We start from the raw sequence: 14675 nt of genomic DNA on the forward strand, positions 1-14675 counted from the left end.
ATGATATCTTATGATATTTTATTAAAAAAATTTACATTATTATTTTATTATAACTTACACAATTATTTATATATTATTATAATATTAAAATTCATTATTAATTATATTTTATATTGTTAACTTTTAAAGGTATATTATTTAAAAAATATTTTCCTATATTGACACTTTTTTTTAAAATAAAATTATAATTAAAATCGTAAAAAATATTTTTATTGTTTACATCAAAATATATTTTTTTTTTGCTTTTATATTTATTTTTAAAGTAAATATTACACTAAAATTTTCATTTATTAAATTTTTTTAATTTAAAAAAAAAATACATTATTATTATTATTAATATTTATTTTTCACATATTTAAATGTTAAAATTTAATTACCTAATTAATTTTTTATATTTAATTATTAAGTATTTATTTCATAAATTTTTTTTGTAACTTAAATTTTGATTATTAAAAAAAACTATCATTTAAATTTTCAAATCTTATTTAATAATTTACATAAAAAAATTTACTTTTTTATGTTTTATATTCATAAAAATTAATTATATTTATTTATATTTAAATCATTAATGTTAAAAAATATTTTACTTATAAGTATTTTTTTTCAATAATATAGATTTATCCTAATTTTTTTATTATATTTTTTAAAAATAATCAATTGTATATCAATTTTATACATATATTTACAAGTTGTTTATTATTCTAAAATATTAATAATATAAATTTTTTTGAGAAAATTAAATACTAAATTCTATAAATTACATTTACTATTACATAATATATATATAACAGTATATTATATATACAGTATATATACTGTGTATATTATATATATAGTATATACAGTGTATATACTGTACTGTATATATTGTATACACATTATATACACTGTATATACTGTATACACAGTGTAGAAACTAACAATATATACACTATACAATATACAATACACAGTATATATACAAAATATATAATATACAGTATACACAAAACAACAATTAAAATTACACTAAACTATAAATCCTAAATCTCTATAAATATATAATATATAAGACTATATATAAATTTTTCAAATATAACACATACATATATCATATTTTTTACAAAAAAAAAATATTTTTATGAGATATATACACAAATATTGTAAGAACTAACCTCCAAATATTTAGACCACCGACCGATCCCGGCGTTTTACTCAGAAATCTCCTCCCCACCGATTATTAATCTCAAACTTTAAAGATGGAGAAAAAATTAGATATTAAGAAAAAAAAATAACAATATGTAAAAAAGATAAAAAAGAAAAACGAAATACATTACCGGTGCACTGGAGCTTACAGGCGCTGCACTTGTGGTGGACGGCCGGCGCACGGGCGGTGCCGGGGAAAAAAGGCCGGAGAAGGGGCGGATTGTGTTTGAAGGAAGGGGGAAAGGTGGAATGGGGAAGGTGGAAATGGGAAATGGCGAAAATGGTTTTCTGAAATGGGGAGGGTTTTTTATAGATTTTTAATACCGGCGGGACCCGCTGGTATTAATTGGGTTTCGCCGGTATTAATCCAAACGGTCAGAATCCCAATTTAATACCGGCGGGACCTCTGCCGGCATTAATGTTTTCAAAAGTTTGGGCGGTAAAATTCCCGCCCTCATGTTTCGAGGCGGGATTCCGCCGGTATTAATTCCCATCCGCCGGTATTAATGAATTTAAAATAAAATATTATTTATTTATTTAAAACGTTATTTATTAAATAACTATTACCGGCGGATTACTAATTCCGCCGGTAATACCCCTATTATTAGAGGCGGGTCTGTTCCGCCGGGAATAATACCGCCGGTATTAATCCAAATTCTTGTAGTGTAAGGTTTTGGAAGGCCTTGCAACAAGCCTTAGGAATTGAACTTTAGTACTGCCCATCATCCACATACAGATGGACAGTCTCAGAGGACCATATAGACTTTGGAAGACATGCTTTGCTCTTGTATATTTTAGATTTTGGAGGTAGTTAGGTAGAACACTTGTCACTGGTGGAATATTTCACATACAATAATAGCTACCAAGCAAGTATAGACACTTGCAGATCACTATTGTGTTGGGCAGAACTAGATGAGCATGTCACTCTTGGACCCCAAATTATTACAAGTAGCACTGAAAAGATTAAGGGAATCCAAGAAAGACTTCAGGTTGTTCAGAGTCGTTAGAAAAGCTATGTCAATCTCCATTGACGGGAAGTTGAATTTGATGTTGGTGATTATATGTCTTCTTGAAAGTTACTCCTATGCGTGGCGTAAAGATATTTGGAGTGAAGAGTAAGCTAGCCCTGAGGTATGTTGGACCTTTCGAGGTTATCGAGAGGATTGGGAAGGTCGCTTACCGATTAAACTTACCAGGACAGTTGGGACATGTTCATATTGTGTTCCATGTGTCTATGTTGAGGAAGTATACCCCAGATCCGTCATATGTCATTGAGTATGAGGATATCCCTCTTCAGGAAGATGTAACTTATGAAGAACAACCTGTCAAAATCTTGGCGAGAGAGCTAAAGGTGTTAAGGAACAGAGAGATTCTAGTAGTCAAGATCTTATAGAAAAATCACAAAGAAGACAAAACTACTTGAGAATTAGAGTATGAGATATATATGAAGTATCCTCATTTATTTAATTTTCAACTTGAGGTTGTACTTTGAAATTTCAGGACAAAAATTCTTTAAGGAGAGGAGAATATGAAGACTCGGTTTAACCGAGACAAAGGAAGAAAAATATATATATATGTATAATAATAAATAATTAAATATATACATGTATAAAAAAATATAAAGTAGAACTTTTTTTTCTCCTATTTCATCCCCTCTCTCTTTCCCTTTCTCTTTCTCTCTCTTCAAAGCTTCAAAGAAGCCATAACCACCACCACCACTTTCCGGTGACCACTCTCTCACCACCGTCCGACCCCACACGCTGACCATTCGAACCCTCAAATGCTGAAGACCTCAACTCCCAAGCGGCGCTGCCCCTTTTGCCACCGTTAGCCCGAGATTGGAAGTTAAAGTTTGGAGGTTCAAACTTTGAACGGATTTTTCGGCCACCTCCGGTGTCCATTTGACGAGTCTTCTTCACCACTGGACTCAGCTAGTCGAGGAGAAAAACCTACATTAAGCCATTTTGCCCAGCCCGCTACTTTTTTCAATGACATTTTTGTAGCTCTACCTATTTTCGGTGACTTTCCGGTGATATCGTGTACCGTTTTGACAAATGGTTGGCATGGGTGTGATCTACTCATCAAGATCATTTTGATCTATACTACCCCTATTTTTAGCCACATTTTCGATAAACGAATTTCTACCGCCACCGATAGTTAATGTGCACCGCTTAGGCGAGATTTCAGAATTATATGTCGTTAGACTCTGTTTTTAAAGTAGAATTCAATGATGATAATTATTTAGCCATTTGATTGTATAGGTGAGAGTGATATCTAAGATTGGACTAAACAACTGGAGCTCGGGACTTGAGAGCTTAAGATCGTCTTTTGGACAAAGTTTATCGACTTGGCAGAAGTAGGGACTCAACTTGATTATTGGATTTGATTTTTATATGTGCTCATGAATAACATTAGACATATTCTATTTTTTATAAATTACAAATTGGTTGAAAAATTGAAAACTTAATCTATACATTTTTTTGGACTGTTCTGAGTACTGAGTGCTAAATATATTTTTGTACAAATATATATGCAAGTTATGATTTTTGGATTTATTCAAAATACAATCATTATGCTATCGAATTTTCTAGAAAATAAAAAAGAATATGTTCTTTTATTATTCTTATTATTTGACTGTTTTGGTTATACTGATGAGAGCCATGTTGATCATGATTTGTGCATATTGTTGTTTCACGACCCAGTCTCTGTATCATCATAGGTAGATCATGTGTGCACTCACCTATATGTGAGATACCAAGAATCTGTACAGGGAGTGAATTGAATCTAACCCACGATATTAAGGTGGTTATTGTTGGATTAAAAATCCTTTGTGGGCATATGTATAATGTATATGCTATTATAAAGTGTGATACAACATTAAGTGACCAATTATATTATGGGTATCAAAAGGGTATTAAATTTTTACGAAAATAATGTGTACATACCATGAGTTAATTTATAATTTGTTGAGGGGTCGAATTATAAATACCCAAAACTCATTATACAATGAGCCTATAAATAGGTAGTGGTCCCCAAGAAACTCTAGGGTTTCAGTATTCTCTCCTTCCCCATCAGAGGAAATACTTTAGAAAATAGTGTATTCTTAGAAGATCTCCAACAATGGCTTCAGGTTAGTGCTTCCGCTCATCTTTATCATCTTCTTCTTCTTTAATTTAGTAAAGATTTTTAGGGTTTTCTATATTAAAGCACTTTTAGGAATATATTTAGATCTATGATATTTATAGTATCAGGTGCGACTACTCGATTTTGGATGTCAATTTCCATGATTGGCATAAAGAGCTAGGGATCTAGTAGACAGTGTGATATGTATTTTGACACTTAATTTTGTGATAATTTGTGGTCTCTCTATTTTAATTATACATTTTGATAATGGTAATGAGATGTTTTATTTTTTTAAACAGTTAACCATGCAAGAATTTTATTAAACCAAGGGTCCTATGATATTAGTTATTTTCCTACTGGGCTTTATCAGCTCATCCTCTATTTTTCCCATTCTAGGAATTCAGTTTGACGCTAGTGGATGAGAATGGTATTGTTTAGGAAAAAAATCGTTATTAGTTTAGTCTTATTCTACTTATTAAACTTTCAATGAAACTCATTTTGTATTTGTATAATGGATGGTCTGGATAACTTAAATTAGCTATGTCCTAGTTAGAAATTAGAAATGATGGATACTAGATATTATTTTTGTATTTTATTAACTTATTTATGGTGACTACATAACAGTAGGAATATTATTGTTATTTTATATTAATGAATGGTCTTGATTTTGTGACTAATATTTTTTTTATAGATATAGAAGGTAATCCATTATTTTTATATAAATATTTTGTGATATAAATTAAAGGAATATTTATAAGTGTTATCTTCCTACAAGAGTAAAAGTGTGACTTTTGACCGCTCAAATTATAAATATTACATATTTTGCGACATCTTAAGCCTTGATTTGTGACAATATAGTTAAATCTTAAGACTCCTAATATTTTGGAGAAAAAAATAGTCATTTTATATTAAAGTTCGTATTTTCTAAATAATCATATATTTGGTCCCCTCAATTTTATTTGATTTTTAAAATATTGTGTTTTGGCCTTTTTCGATTTTAGCTTTTGTCTGTCCTATTAATTTGTATTTATATATGCAGCCTACACTTGATATTGACATAGTCATACCGAAAGAAAAAAAAAATGGTAGATATGTGTTAGATTTTGTGTTACGTTATTTAAAGACGGTACATTATAATAATATCAATAATTACAATTCATATATATATATAATATTAATTTCATCGAGTTTCTCAAATGAATCAGTATAATATATATTGTTTTTGAAACAAAAAATATATTTATGTTCGTATTCAAATACAAAAGCTCAATGGACTTTTATACATGATAAGAATTCTAGATATTGCTATAGCTAGCTGTACGTAAAAGAACTGGCCGGCCTACGGATCTTTTTCTTGGGCAAAATTCGTCTAGTTAGAAACACAAATGAGCATAAAATAATCCTATAATATTTATGTATATATATGAGGAACATATATGTAGGGATCAATAGGTACAATCGCAATCATTAAACTGCAAAAAACGCTTAAGAAAATGAAGGTTGAAGTTGAAATAATCTCTAACGAGATTATCAAACCCTCTTCTCCAACCCCTGACCATCTTCGCCATTACAAGCTTTCATTCCTCGATCAATTATCTCCAAGTTGTTATAGTCCTTTTCTTTACTTCTACTCATTAAATGACCACATCAACAACGAGCCCAACCTCATTGAAAACATATCCCATACACTTAAGCAATCTTTGTCCCAAGCCCTAACACTTTACTACCCTTTAGCTGGAAGATTCACTAGCGATGGTGTTTCAATCGATTGCAACGACGATGGAATTCTCTTCTGTGAAGCACGAGTGTTGAAGTGTCAAGTCTCTGATGTTATCAATGAAACAATCTCATCATCATGTGAAGTCCTCAACAACCTATGTCCTTTCAAACTCGATGAACTCGCCGAGTTACCATTCGGAATCCAACTCAACATTTTCGAAAACGGTGGAATTGCTTTAGGTGTTTGTATTTCTCACAGACTTGCTGACGCTTTGTCATGCCTTGTCTTCATCAAGAATTGGATGGCTATGGCTCGTGGTGGCGTGACCGCCATTGCTCCACCCGAATTTTCTTCGGCTGAGCTCTTCCCTCCAAAGAAGATAGCATGGTATGATTCAAATAGTTTCATGTCAAAGCTTAACACACTTGTAACAAAGAGATTTGTGTTTAAAGCTTCTGTGATTGATGCTCTAAGATCAAAATATGAATTGTTATTATTAGAACATAATAACACTAGAGGGCCTTCGCGTGTGGAAGCCCTATCTTCCTTCATATGGAGTCGTTTCAAGGCTATAACTAGGGTTGAATCAGAAGAACACAATACCAATGTTTACACAGTTCATCACGCTGTGAATATTCGTCCAAAGTTCGATCCTCCATTGCCGGAGCATTATTTCGGAAACTATTATCGTGCTTCGAAGACAGTTACTTCCGGGACAAGTAATCTCGGTGTACTTGCTAAGATGATGGGTGAAGACGTAAGAAAGCTTGACAAGGGTTTTGTTGAGAGTCTACGAATTAAGGGAGAGGAATACTTGGGTTCTCTTAAACCGAGTATTGATGAAGTGAACCAAGTGTTGGTGGTTCCATTAGTGTTCACTAGTTTGTGTAGGTTCCCACTTTATGAAGCTGACTTTGGGTGGGGCAAGCCCACTTGGGTTAGCTCAGCTGCTCGTTGTTTTAAGAATGTAGTGGGTTTTATGGACGACAAAACTGGCCATGGAATAGAGGCTTACATTTGTTTGGAGCCTCAACAAATGGCTAAGCTTGAAGCTGACGAAGAGTTTTTGTCATTAGTGTCTAGCTAGACCCAACCGAACTAATCCAATTGTATCTGATCGATCGATCGAGGTTTGAATATTCATTTGAAAAGGTCAAGGTCGTACGTATAATATATATATATATCTATTCTATATAAAGTGTGCCTATATAACCGAATTCTTGGTTTATGAGAAATTCGTGGGAGACTTTTTATTTATATTAAAAATAAAATGATTTATTATTAAAAATAAAATAGTTTATGAGAAATTCATGTGTCACTTTTTATTTATATTAAAAATAAAATAATTTATTATTAAAAATAAAATAGTTTATGAATTCATGGGTCACTTTTTATTTATATATAATAAAATAAATAAAATAAATCCCATTAAATCTAAAAAAAAATACGATTGGATTTTTGCTGTTGTACATTTATGATTTTTCTCTTCTTCTTCTCTTCTTCTCTTCTAGAATTACCATTTTCTTATAAAAACACTCATTAAAAGAAAAAGTTATATTTTAGCACATACAGTATAACTAAGAAGTCATAAAATTTATAATTTCGTCTTAATTATGCTGCTTTGTACATGCTGCGACAAAAAGGAATGTCAATCTTATTAATTTCTCCATGTTCTAGCTATTAATGCAAACCAGAAAAAGAAAAACATTTACTAAAACCCACCAAAACTTATCATAATTAAACTTGAGGCATTAGATGCAAAAAAAAAACAAAAAACAAAAAAAACAAATCAGAGAGTACATTACAACATTTTTTTTTATCACGTGCTCATAAATTAGAAGCACAATTAAATATATTAGCGAAATAGTGACTAACATCCAAATTTCAGAGTTGATGAAAAATCTGCAACTGAATGAGGTAAAGACTACTACAATATTTACTTTATAAAACTTTTGTTTCAATATCTTACTATTATTAACACCATTTAATTTGGATGTAGAAAAAATATTTTTGGATTGAGGCGGCAATAAAAATAATTGATACTGTCCAGAGTTTTTATTACATGTTATGTGACGCATGTCATAAAAAATAGATTTATACAATCGCAATGAAAAAATTATATGTGACAAGCCATCATGCAGCCAGGAATGATTTCTTACACCACGGTATATTACAAAAAACATATGATGTTATTGAAATTAAGTTAAAATAATAATAAAAAAAGATACTAACAATCTTATTATGCATTTTACAGTGCTATAGCATATGTTGAACTTGATGACAATACAAAGAGCCTATCTGCTGTCATGTTCGCAGATATTGTGGAAAAAATATTTTCGTGTACTGCTGCCCAACTAATGAAATATACCGCAAAGGTGTAATTTAAAAAAAAATAAAATAGTTTTACATGTCTTTCATAAGTTGATTTTTTTAATTAAATAAGCTATGCACACCATGTCTAATCATTTTAAATGAAAATACATCACGATTTGTAGGAACACCGCCGCTTTGTCGACACTACCATATTTAATTTCTCAATGAAAAAATAGACAATCCAGATATATGCGGACCCGGCTAGAATGGAAAGTGCAAAATACAAAAATTACACTATTGTCTCTATCGAAGCAAATGAAGATTGAAATCCACCAATGACTATCATTAGTTTTCTTATCTACAATTTTTAGACAAATGCTATCTTCAATTATCAACAATTTAGAGATTGATTTTTAATTTTCTTTCTATCTTACACCCATTTAAGTAATGTTTCTTTAAGTATTGGAACATCACCTTTTAATTTATTTTTGGATTAACTTAAGAACATATTTAAATCATCAAGCTTTCTTAAACACTAAGGTGGCGTTTGGTTGGAGGTAATGAAATGGAATGGAATGGAAAGGAAATAATTTTCATTCTATTCCTTTGTTTGGTTGCATTTTAAAGTATTGGTGGAATGGTTATTCCATTTTAAAAAGAAAGGAATGACCATTCCAATGTAACAAGAAAAAAAAATTAATGATTTTTTTATAATTTTTTTTATGCATTTTAAATTTTATTCCATTCCATTCCTATTCCTATTCCCATTCCTATTCCTATATTTTCATTCCTCCTAACCAAACGCTTCCTAATATATTACATTCGGTATTCACTTTTAATTGACAGCATTATAAACTATAATATTTAAATACACATAATAATAATCTCACTTAATAACTAATAATATTTTTTCTTTAATTTTTAATTGTATCATTTTCAAATAACATAAAAAAAAACTAGCATAAAATTTAGTATACGTGCCTCGCACGTAATTTTTGCTAGTATATATATATGTATGTGTGTGTCTAGTTTTTCTGTTTATATTTTCCATTAATTAGTAGCAATGTATTTGATTGTTTAAATGGTAATATTAAAACAATTAGAATTTATATTGAATAAAAAAAAGGAGTATGATGGTTGGACAGTAACCACGCTAATCAAAATGAATTGATATGTTACACTTTTCTGTTAGACTATAATATAGTGTATGTAATATAGCATATACAAATGATATGAAATGCGAAAAATAAACTGTAATCATATCAATAATATATGCAATGAAAGGATCAATATACCTCTAGCCATTGATCTTTGAGCTTCAATCCCTGCGATAGCTTCGGTATTGGAGTTCGGGCTTCCTCGCTCTCTCAACTCTCTTTAGATGGAATTTGCTGAATGAATTCAGAATGAGTGGGGAGCTCGGGGACCGAGACCCTATATTTATAGGTGAGATACTCCATCAGTATCTGCACCACATTAATTGTCAGAATATTTTGACAATTAATTCAGGAAATCAAATCAGGTAATGAATATAGAAATCTGACCATATATAGAATATTACATAATTGATTTTGTCCAGATTCAATGAATATAAAATATTCATTTATCAGAAAATCAATTATTTATTTATTTCCTTAAATAGAAAATAACTTCCATATATAAAATATTCTAATATTCTCCCACCTGGTCAGCATTTAAACTAAAATATTCAAACCCAACGTTCCTCATTATATAATAAACATACGAATCATAGCGACATGTCCTCATTATGAATCGAGTATTATCTTCCATGTATTACAATACATTTATTATATAACAATGTACTTTATGTGACAATGTACTTAAGTGAATAAACCCTAAACCTTATGTTTATTCAGGTCCTCTGAAATTTTTCTCAAATGTAAAATTAAGATGCATGCGCATAAATATGAGAAAAATCAAAATAAGAGTTTCATTGATAATAACTTTATTTGTACAAATTACATAAGGGAACCAAGTCCCATGTTCTCTACATGATCCTTGAATTTATGAGGTGGCAAGCCTTTTGTCATAGGATCGGCAATCATCAATTCAGTGCTAATGTGTTGAATGACCACTTTATTTTCCTTAACACGTTCTCTAATAGCTAAGTACTTAATGTCGATGTGCTTGCTTCGACTTCCACTTTTGTTGTTCTTAGCCATAAAAACAGCAGCTGAATTGTCACAGAACATCTTTAGCGGCCTTGCAATGGAATCAACCACTCTAAGGCCTGAAATGAAACTCTTTAGCCATACACCATGTGATGTAGCCTCAAAACAAGAAACAAACTCAGCCTCCATAGTAGAAGTAGCAGTCAAAGTTTGTTTGTTACTCCTCCAGGACACAGCTCCACCAGCAAACATAAACACGTAACCAGATGTAGATTTACGTGAATCAGTACAACCAGCGAAATCTGAGTCTGAGTAGCCAACTACTTCTAGATTGTCAGTTCGTTTGAACATCAGTTTGTAATCCTTAGTACCCTGAAGATACCTCATTACTTTCTTTGCAGCTTTCCAGTGGTCTATCCCCGGGTTACTCTGAAATCTTCCTAACATTCCGACAGAATAAGCAATGTCGGGTCTTGTGCACACCTGAGCATACATTAGGCTTCCGACAGCAGAAGCATAAGGAATGTTCTTCATTTGTTCTCTTTCAAAATCATTCTTTGGGCACTGGCTCAAATTTAATTTATCACCCTTCACAATTGGAGCAACGCTCGGTGAACAATCTTTCATATGAAATCTTTCTAAAACTCTGTTGATGTAGGCTTCTTGAGATAAACCTAAGATACCTCGGTATCTATCTCTATGAATCTTAATGCCTATGACATAGGATGCTTCACCCATGTCTTTCATCTCAAAGTTCTTTGAAAGAAATTGTTTCACTTCACGTAGCAACCCTTTATCATTGGATGCAAGAAGAATATCGTCCACATATAAAACAAGAAAACAGATTTTACTCCCACTTTCCTTCAGGTATATGCATTGATCCATGACATTCTCTTCAAATCCAAAGGAAGAGATGACATCATGAAATTTTAAATACCATTGGCGGGATGCTTGTTTTAATCCATAGATGGACTTCTTGAGCTTGCATACCAAATCCTGACCTTCACTAGAGGAGAATCCTTCTTGTTGTTTCATTATACCTCCTCCTCTAGATCACCATTCAGAAAAGTAGTTTTTACATCCATCTGCTCCAGCTCTAAATCAAAATGAGCAACTAATGCCAAGATGACTCTGAGGGAATCTTTCTTTGATACAGGAGAAAAAGTCTCCGTATAGTCAATTCCTTCCTCTTGAGTGAATCCTTTAGCAACAAGTCTCGCTTTGTACCTCTCAGTGTTGCCTAATGAGTCTTTCTTAGTTTTATAGACCCATTTACAGCCAATGGCTCTCGCCCCATTAGGCAACTTTACAAGTTCCCAGACTCTGTTGCACCTCATAGAATTCATTTCATCATCCATAGCATTGTACCACAATTTTGATTCTCTACTGTTCATAGCTTGTAAAAACGTTTCTGGATCATTTCCAATTCCAATATCAGATTCTAATAAATACACAACATAGTCTTTGTAAATCTTTGGTTTGATAGGTCTAGTAGATCTTCTTAAGACTTCACCAACAGGCTCTTGGGGAGCAGTAGCTGGTTCAGTAGGTTCAGCAGGTTGTTCAACAGTTGCAGGCAACTCTTGAACATTTTGATCTACTGGATTATCATTACCAACTTGTGGATCTTCAGTGATTGGTAATGGTTGTTCAACATTCGTTTGAACTACAGGAGTGTTAACCATTATCAATCTTGCTTTTTAGGTGGAAGGTTCTGAAGGATCTTTCTCAGGACCTAAGTCCTTTGATTGATCACTCCCACTAATCAAGGCATTCTCAAGAAATTTTGCATTCCTTGATACCACAATTCTTGTGCTATGAGATGGACAATAAAACTTGTAGCCTTCAGACTTTTCAGCGTACCCTATAAAGAATCCGCTTATGGTCCTTGGGTCCAATTTCTTCTCTTGTAGATTATATATTCTGACTTCAGATGGACATCTCCAAATGCGTACATGATTCAAACTTGGTTTCCAACCTTTCCATAATTCAAAAGGAGTTTTTGAGACTGCCTTTGTTGGAACTCGGTTTAATATGTACACGGATGTCTTTAATGCTTCAGTCCACAAGGATTTAGGAAGGTTAGAGTTTCTACTAAGCATACTCCGCACCATGTCCATTAATGTTCGGTTTCTTCTTTCTGCAACACCATTTTGCTCGGGTGTACCGGGCAAGGTGTAATGGGCAACAATCCCATTTTCTTCAAGAAACTTCGCAAATGCACCAGGTGCTTGTCCATCTTCTGTGTATCTACCATAATACTCACCTCCTCTATCTGATCTCACTATCTTAATTTGCTTGTTGCATTGTTTCTCTACTTCAGCTTTAAATATCTTAATGACATCTAATGCTTCACTTTTATTATGAAGTAAGTAGATATACATGTAGCGTGAGTAATCATCTATGAATGAGATGAAGTATTTCTGACCATGTGACTCCATATCTGGACTACATATATCAGTATGTATGATTTCTAATATCTCAGAACTCCTATGGACACCATTTTTGACAGACTTGGAGGTTTGCTTTCCCTTAATGCAATCTACACAAGTATCAAAGTCAGTAAAATCTAAGGTATTGAGTACCTCATCTTTTACCAACCTTTTAATTCTATCAATGGAGATATGTCCCAATCTCCGGTGCCACAATGTACAGGAATCCTCTTTCATAACACATCTTTTAGTGCCAGCGCGAACATGCATAACATTATTAGTGGTATTATTTTGTAAATTAAGGCAGTAAAGACCATCAGACAAAATACCATTTCCAACACATTCAGATTTATAATATAAATTGAAATATTTGTCTGAAAATGTAAAGAAAAAACCAAAGAGTATAAGTCTTGAAACTGAAATCAAGTTTCTAGAGAAACTTGGTACATAAAAGGTCTTTTTTAACTTTAAAACAAAACCATTACTTAAAACTAAATTGCATGTTCCAATAGCTTCCACATGTGAGCCCATCTTGTTTCCAGATAAGATGCTTTGCTCACTTGCCACTGGCTTCCTTAGATTTTGAATATCCTGCAAGGAATTTGTTATGTGAATTGTTGAACCGGAATCAATCCACCATGTGTTAAGATTAACATTAGCCATATTAGATTCATAACATACTAAGGAAATTGGATTACCTTTGTCATCCATCCATTTCTTGAACTGGCTGCACTCCTTTTTCGCATGTCCCTTTTGTTTACAAAAGAAACATTTGATGGAATCTTTCTTTATGGCAGCCTTGGGAGCCATGGGCTTTTTCCCTTTGTTCTTCTTGAATGGCTTGCGTTTCTTAGGTTGAGTGGTCAGGTGAACACTTTCTCCTTGCTCCTGTAGGAGCCTGGCTTCCTCTTGAACACACATGGTCATCAATTCATTGATAGTCCATTTTTCTTTATGTGTGTTGTAGGAAATTTTGAAAGGCCCATACTGTGGAGGAAGATTGTGAAGGATGTAATGAACCAGGAAGGTATCAGGAATGATAACGTCGAGTTTCTTCAAATGAGCAGTGATGTCCCTCATTTTAGAAATGTGTTCTCGAACTCCTTTAACACCGGTGAGTTTTGTGGATGAGAACTCTTGGATGAGGTTGATGAACAAAGATTTATCTGAAGTGTCAAACTACTCATCCATAACTTTGATAAAGTCTTTCACCTTCTCAGGTGGCTCCACCGATCCACGCATTCCCATAGGAATTCTGGACATAATGAACATGATGCAAAGACGATTAGATTGCTCCCACTTTTCACGTAGTGCAATCTCAGCAGCAGTGCTAGTATCAGTGATAGCAGCTGGTTCATCTTTCCTTATTGCATAATCCATGTCAGTGCAAGCTAGGTGGAGAAGAACTCGTTCCTTCCAGATTTTGAAGTTGTCACTCCTAAGCTCAGGGATTTCACTAGTGATTTCAGCATATTTAGAGGTGGATGAAATAGCTGCAAGAATAGGATTACAAAAAATTTAGATGTTAAAAGGATTAAGGCTTTAATGAATTCATGTTTTACCAATGTAGAAACATGATGAAGATGAAAATTTTATTAATCTAAAATTGCCTGTGGGCTAAATTTTAAATCTAATAAAATTATATGAACTTTATGATAGATTTAATGAAGTATTTAATTTAGAAATAATGGAGGAATGAAATCTATCTTTAATTAAAATTTGTGATAACACTATTAAATCAAATCCTCATAACTCTCTGTGGGGTAAATT

The 14675-nt window shown here is 32.5% G+C and overlaps 2 protein-coding genes across 2 annotated transcripts; one reads left to right on the forward strand and one right to left on the reverse strand.

Moving 5' to 3' along the window:
• The first annotated feature begins 5547 nt into the window (after positions 1 to 5547).
• Positions 5548 to 7121, forward strand: LOC115713149 (stemmadenine O-acetyltransferase-like). The gene has a single exon (XM_030641633.2). The coding sequence runs from the start codon at positions 5802 to 5804 to the stop codon at positions 7113 to 7115; it is 1314 nt and encodes a 437-aa protein (XP_030497493.2). The 5' UTR covers positions 5548 to 5801; the 3' UTR covers positions 7116 to 7121.
• Positions 7122 to 13384: 6263 nt separating this feature from the next.
• Positions 13385 to 14025, reverse strand: LOC133036444 (uncharacterized). The gene is made up of 2 exons (XM_061113008.1): positions 13604 to 14025; positions 13385 to 13496 (listed from the first exon to the last, which is right to left on the reverse strand). Exons 1-2 carry the CDS (start codon positions 13983 to 13985, stop codon positions 13462 to 13464), a joined length of 417 nt encoding a protein of 138 aa, XP_060968991.1. The 5' UTR covers positions 13986 to 14025; the 3' UTR covers positions 13385 to 13461.
• Positions 14026 to 14675: the final 650 nt, after the last annotated feature.

The sequence above is a fragment of the Cannabis sativa genome, chromosome 4, assembly GCF_029168945.1.
Source record: "Cannabis sativa cultivar Pink pepper isolate KNU-18-1 chromosome 4, ASM2916894v1, whole genome shotgun sequence".
Taxonomy (NCBI): Eukaryota; Viridiplantae; Streptophyta; class Magnoliopsida; order Rosales; family Cannabaceae; genus Cannabis; species Cannabis sativa.

What these genes read in the sequence shown, in the direction of transcription:
- LOC133036444 (XM_061113008.1), bottom strand. Translation starts at nt 13,985, where the DNA reads ATGAGGGACATCACTGCTCATTTGAAGAAACTCGACGTTATCATTCCT. An exon ending in GAAATGGATGGATGACAAAG is followed by an intron (nt 13,497 to 13,603) that starts GTAATCCAATTT and finishes AATTCCTTGCAG; the next exon opens with GATATTCAAAATCTAAGGAA.
- LOC115713149 (XM_030641633.2), top strand. Translation starts at nt 5,802, where the DNA reads ATGAAGGTTGAAGTTGAAATAATCTCTAACGAGATTATCAAACCCTCT.